This window comes from Anopheles darlingi, chromosome 3, assembly GCF_943734745.1.
Source record: "Anopheles darlingi chromosome 3, idAnoDarlMG_H_01, whole genome shotgun sequence".
Taxonomy (NCBI): domain Eukaryota; kingdom Metazoa; phylum Arthropoda; class Insecta; order Diptera; family Culicidae; genus Anopheles; species Anopheles darlingi.
The window spans coordinates 69,849,345-69,855,967 of NC_064875.1; the positions used below are offsets into that span (position 1 = coordinate 69,849,345).

At 56.0% G+C, this 6,623-nt stretch overlaps 1 protein-coding gene across 1 annotated transcript in view; it reads left to right on the forward strand.

Annotated features, from left to right (window-relative positions):
- The first annotated feature begins 5,666 nt into the window (after positions 1-5,666).
- Positions 5,667-6,623, forward strand: part of LOC125956858 (palmitoleoyl-protein carboxylesterase NOTUM) — a 4,154-nt gene continuing 3,197 nt past the window's right edge. Inside the window, exons 1-2 of the mRNA XM_049689100.1 lie at positions 5,667-5,717; positions 6,298-6,623. The exon at positions 6,298-6,623 is cut by the window's right edge and continues 116 nt beyond it. Coding sequence (XP_049545057.1) covers positions 5,667-5,717; positions 6,298-6,623 — 377 coding nt within the window. The remainder of the gene's footprint in view (positions 5,718-6,297) is intronic.

Genomic DNA, 6,623 nt, shown 5'->3' on the forward strand with positions numbered 1-6,623 from the left:
CGGACGGACGGACGGACGCACATCAAACAGAACCGCTGCTGTGGGTGTCGGGGGCGCCGTCCCGCGAGTCCCAATAGAGGGTCTTATCAAAATAGATTCAATTTCACTCTTCCTTCCTTCCGTCCCCATCGAGCGACCAGCAACAACAGAAGACCTCTCCGCTACCACTCCGCTCTGCACCGTACCGCTTGGTGTTGATGCTCCGTGATATTATCACGCATCGCTCGGTTTTGGTCACACGGCGGTGGCGCTCCCGGCACAGGTTTGTTTGTGGGGGCCACCACCCCCCTTTGGCATGTGATGTGATCGTAATCGAGCAACGACGACGACGACGCAGAGGAGATGTATTTGTTTTGTTTACTTCGACGACGACGACGTTGGCTCGTGGTCACAGGTTTTTGGGGACATTCCCAGCAGCATTAATAGTGGCCTGTTGTTGTTGTTGCCTGGCTGCAAAGCTCCTCAGAGCGCTGCTTTTCCGGGACCATTTTCCCGGGTCGAGGGAGGGGGTGTGCCCGCAGTACCGGCTGCTAGCCTTTGAAAAGTGAAGATGCCGCGCGCCGCTCGCGCATGCCTCGCATGCGGTCACTTATTACTAAATTATGTATAATTTCCAAGCCCCGGCCCGGCCAGGCGGCTCTACACAGTTTACTATCATTATTATATCATTATTGATGTTCCATCCTTCGTGGCACGGCAAGGCGCGTTCTCTACCACCACCACGCGAACCACCGATCCTCTTCTACGGGAGCTGCTGACGAAAGACGCGGCGACTAGGCAGCGTTGTGGCTCGTGGGGGGAGGGGAGGGGGTTGCCAAGAGCCACACGAGAGAGGAAAGCGAAAAACCTGAGCGAGCGAGGAGAAAACAAAAGGTCCCGGCCGCGGAATCGGGGCGCGCGATTCCGAATGGTGGTCGTGGTGGTGGTTCCGCTGAAATAATTACCGATTTGTGGTGCGTCTGCAACCGCGCTGGCTTCGCTCTGTTCCGTGGCATGGTTGCGGTTTCTCCCCTCCCCCCCCCTTTTTTTTGTGGCTGCCGGTTTTCACCGCTTTTCCCGCCGAACGATCGATCGATCGATCGCCGTGGCGGGTTTTTACTGCTTTGTGAGTTCCACCGAATGCCGCCGCCGAGAGGTCCAGAGCCGGAGCCGGTGTCTGGTCGATCCGATCTGATTCGATCGGGAGCAAACGAGTAGAAGAACGAGAGGAGGAGGAAGGGAAATTGATCGATTGGTAGAACGAGAGGGAGCGTGCGAGCGTGCAAAAGAGAGAGAGAGAGAGAGAGCGAGAGAGAGAGAGAGCACCTTTAGCGTGGTGCGTGTCTCTCCCAAGCACGAGGGCACGTGCGCGAGCCAACGAGCTGCCGTGCGAAAAACCCTTTGATCTTTGGCCGCACGCGGTGGAAGGGGATGGTGGGCTGGAGGAGGAGGGGGAGGGCGGGCAGCGCGCGTAGCAAGAGACGCGCGAGACTTCAAAAAGGGACCGCCGCGATACCTTCGCGAGATGAGCGACGGTTGGTGGTGTTGGAGGTGCGAGGCCCGAGGCTGCGTGAGAGAGAGAGAGAGGGAATGGGAATGGGTGGGATGAGCTCTCTGATCGGCCGTCGCCGGCGCGTTGTGTGCCCTCCCCCCCTACTCCCCTTTCAGCGCACACCTCCCTTAGACAGATTATGATTAACGACCGTGGAGCCGCCGCCGGGGGAGTCCTTTTACGGAGGAGGATGTTTCAATTAAAGATCGGCAATTTGCGATTGACGGCGATGGCCTTCGGCAGCATCGTCGGCATCGTCGGCAGCGGCCAGCGGCGGTGTGATCATTAGCGCTAGTTGACAACCGTTTCGCTAATCGCTCCGATCGATCGCTTGCTGGCTGGCAGGGCAGCAACCGGAAACCAGGTACGCAGACACTGGGGGCAGTTTCCCCTTTCCCGTCCTCCACGGTAGCGTCTAGACGGACTCGATGCGTGCGTGCGTGCGTGCGTGACGACGTGTCGAGTGCGTTCCGCTTTCTTTTGTCGGCATTTTGTGTGATTGCAAGATACGAGACGCGGCGACGTTGACGTCGCCGTCGAGACCCGTGCCCGGTTCGACCCTCTGGAAGTGTGTCAAAGTGTTTGTAGATACGCAGCGCAACTGGCCCTTTTCCTGGCCTCAAAAACAAAAAAAAACAACAAAAACCACTGGAACTCCGTGACGTGAACATCGAATTTTCGATCTCCGTGAAACCTTGGCATTCAGGTTCAGAGCACCCACCGGTTCGAAAAACACCAACATCAAAGCAGTCCTGGTGCTGCGCGGACTAACACCGTTGCTGCCCGGGTCACTTTGATGTTTGATGCGCGAGCGCGCGCGCCGCACACACACACACACGCCAGCCAGCGATTGATGTCGGATTGAAACGTCGGTTGCGCGGATCAAACGCGGACGCCCCGCGACGCTTTTCGGTCCAGTTTTCAACCCCCCGTGTGGCCTGGCCCGGACTGGGCTGGTGGGGTACTGGCGGGCTTTTCATCATGCGCACCGAGCGCAAGGAAAACCCCCCAACGGTGGGCTGCTGCTCGGTGCAGTAATTGCGCTGCACTATTTTTGATCTTCTCGCTTTGATCTGACCGAGGCGGACAGATTTGCTGCTGCTGCTGCCGTGACTGACAGATTGCGCTCACCTCTCTCTCGCGCGCTCTCTCTCTCTTTCTCGAGATGAGACCATCACAGAGAGGGCCCTGGGCTGGTGCGATTGATCTCGTGGGCATTGCTGGCGCCCTTCGAAGCCATCGTCGCAGCCGTGGCTCTATTAATGGCTAGAAGAGGGGAGTAGAGTGGGGAGGGAGGGCTAGGAATTATTTAAATTACATTATAATTACCAAGTAGCGGTCGAATGGGGGGCTACCCGATGGCCATCTAATTATAAGACGATTAATCGCCTGGTGCCTGGACTGAACTGGCTGGCTGGCTGGCTGGCTGGCCCGGGATGGTGATTACTCCATTTCTAGGCGCCACCAGACGGCGACACCTTTCTGTTTGTTCTATTGGACAGATGCCGTACTCTGCTTTGATTTAAAGCCGCGCTGTCCAAGAATGCATATTCACAACATACTTTCAAAAAGGGCGCTCCATTGCATCGAGATGCATCGCTCCGGGGTCCAGCACAGCTGTGCACCGACTTTCTGGTCCAGAATCAAACACACACACGCGCGTCGTAATGGCCTACGAACAGACGAAGTCGGAAGGCAAACTGTAAGACAACTGAACGAGATTGCGCCCCGAAGGAGATCCTGTGGCGCAGAAACACAGGGAGCAGCAGGGAGGGAGTGAATTGCGAACCGTAAAGGAGGAAAACGAGGAGAAGGAGGAAAAGGAAGGAAAAGGCCGCCGTTGGCCATCAAAGTAAGCCGCGGCGCAGTTCCGTTGCACCTGTTGCTGTTGTCGACGGCCGCACAAGGCACGGCACGGCACGGCACGTCCTTTGTCGGCATGAACTTTGCCGACGCGATGCCGAGGCCGCCCGGGATGCCCGGGACCGGCGGACACCTCCAGAAGGAACCCAGTCGAGGATGGCTTGAGGCTGAGGAGGATGATCGAAAATGCAAATGGTGTGCCGGGAGGAACCGATGGGTGGCAATTTCATAAACAGAAACGTGCTACCGGAGCCGCCGGTGTGCGAGATGGGGATGGATGGTGGTGGATGGGGATGCGGCTTCCTCAACTCACACACACACACACTGACGCGCGCGCGCGATGAGAGGGATGCAAAACTGCAACGCGCGCCGCAACGGTCGCGCTAATATACGGTCAGGGTCGTACAAATGTATGTAATTTACGTGCAATTTTGCCTTTACAATCCCAGGCCAGGCCAGGCCAGCCCCGCGCGAGGTGAGGGTGAGGGGTGCCCGCGGCCAGAGTGCAAAAGAGGGACGAAGAGACCATTGTGTGGTAGGAAGTCATGTCGGATTGTCGGACTGTTGCAGACTGTTGCAGCGTACGGCCACGGATGTCGGCTTTTGTCCTGATGCACCGCCCCAGGAGAGAGAGAACGACAGAGGAAATGCGAACAAGATGTTTTGGAAGATGCATCCCGTTCGGATGTTGTTGCTTTCGGGCTTTGGCCTCTACCAGGAACGTGATATTCGACGATCCTTGCAACCAGAGCCTACTAAGACTTTAGGAGTGTCAGTAAACGATAATTTAACTATGATTAGGACCAACTGTCATTTAAACCTTTTGCATTAATACACAGAAGAAAGATTTCATTGGAAGTTTCATGGTGAAAAGATTTTTCCCCCATTTACAGAACACATACACGAACGCAATGCAATGAATTGGCGTTTTGATAGCCTTTTTTATCTATCTGACTGGCTGATGCTGCATCTCCGCTGACCTAACATTGGGTTCGCACCGAGGTAACGAGCCCGCAGTGGCCGGCGTTTCCTCATTCTTGTGTTTTGCCGATCGAACGCGCGCGAAAACAAATCGTTCGCGCACGCACTTCTCGCTCTCTCTCTCTCTCTCTCTCTTTCTCGCTCCTCGTGTGCCTCTGTCTTGCACCTTACGAGCCTTCCACCTTCCTCCAGAGGCTCACACCTCGCTCATGGGCTCCCTCGTTCCGACGATCTCGTGGCTCGATCTCGCCTCAAACCCAAGCGCCGCCGCCGCCGCCGCCGCACGACACCACACGAGAGCCTTGGTATGGGTGAGAGTGTTATTTTGTCGGTGGTTTCTCTTTGATCTTTGGTTTGTTATGTTTCGGTTTCGATGAACTGCGAGCCTCGCACACAGCATGGAGCTGGTGGTGTGGTGTGTGGTTGAAAGGCTGAAGAGAACCTGGCAGCAACCGATCGCTGATATCGCTGCTGCTGGTGCTGGTGGCTGCTGTTTGGTGGCTGCTGGTGGCTGCTGTTTGGTGGCTGAATTCGGAACGAGACGCGATTCTTCATTTCATTTTACTCTGATATCGTCGAGAGCCGGCCATTTGCGTAGCGCATCTGCGGAACAGCTGCAACAGTGCCGGCAAAATGAAATCGAGATTCTCTTCATAGTCCCAGACAGCCCAGAGTATGCGGCCACTGTACCAATGCTGCCAGACGCTCCGGTAAACATAAGCGACCAACAGTGACTCTCACATACGGGCATGCTCGGTACCGGGGGGGATGCTGTTTGTTTTGGCTCCCGCTGTGTCTGCCACGCCAGCCATCGCTCCGATCCTTTATTGCATGGAAAAGCCAAGATCGGAAGAAGACCGCCACCACCACCACCACACTACACCCCATTGTTGGTTTTTATTAATTACCTGTCTCGCGAGTGGCGATAGCGATTTATAAACAGGCGCGCCGCGGCCACTAGCCGGGAGCGCAGTGCCTAAATCGCTCAGTTCCCCCCTCCCGGACTCTCGCACTCCGCTGGTCGTCGTTTTGTTTATTTTGATTTCTTACCTCGTTCGTTTCGGATGCCACCTCCCCTCCCTCTCTCTCTCTCGATCGGCACGAAGAACCGGCGTGGCGGCGATGGCGACTTTGATCGCGCACAAACGCTAAAATGTTCTCGGTTGCGGCCGCCTGGCCACGATAAGCGGCGCGCGGCAAGCAAATTAATCGTTTGTTTATGTCCGGTCAGCGGGTTACGTTTTCGGGGTCCATCCGCCGCTGCCGCCACCGGCCAGGCCAGGGATTGGCGATGGATGCGAAGATTGATTTATTGGTGGCGGCCAGTGGCGTCTACTGGCGCGTACCGGCCTTCAGACACACATACACGCACACACACACCGGTAGTCAGGTAGCTGCCGATCGGGTTGGGATGTCCTGTGGCGCGTTTCGACCGGCGGCCAGACAGATCGTCTGAAAGTGTGTGTGTGTGTGTGTGTGTTTGATCCGCGCGCCAAGTCGAGATCGCTAGTAATCCGTTCTCTCGGCGTGGTTTTACCCCGCCCACCGGGGGGTCAGATGTTTCCTCATCACCGCAGGGAGCCTCGCTGGCGTTCTGGCACGGGCATGTTCTCAGTTCCTTTCAAGAATGCCGCATTTGCATCCAAAAATAAGTTTCCCTCCCCCCAGGGGGGGTTGCCGGTTGGTGTATTCCGGGGCCCGGACTTTGAAGGTTCTTGAAGAATAACCACTGATGGGAGGCCTAGAAAGGGAGAGAGGAAAATTCACTTCTAATCGATCGAATCGAAAATCTTTTCCTTTTCGTCAAGTTCGCCACTTGACCAACTGTTGATGTCTTTCGTTCGTTTTGCGCTCCACGAGACGTTCCGCAACTTACACTCTGTTTCGTTTTTTTTTTCTTTTTCTTTTCTTTCTGCAATCAGGTTGCAATACTCTGCGTGGCCAGCACGGTACCGAGTGTCCGGTGTATCCCGGCCAACATGAACCATCCCCACAGCCGGCACCATCGGGCAAACATTTCGATCGAAAGTAATTCGATCCAGCGGCTCGACGCCAACGGTGCCGTACTGAACCGACAGCCGACAAATGGAGGAAACGGAGGTGCTGGGGGTGGCTTTGGCAGCTCCATCAACAACGGTGGTTCCCATTCACCTCTGCTGAAGCGTGTCTTCCTCTCCAACCGAACCGTCACCTGTAACGATGGTTCCCAGGCCGGTTTCTACCTTCGCAAATCACCCGGATCCCGCCG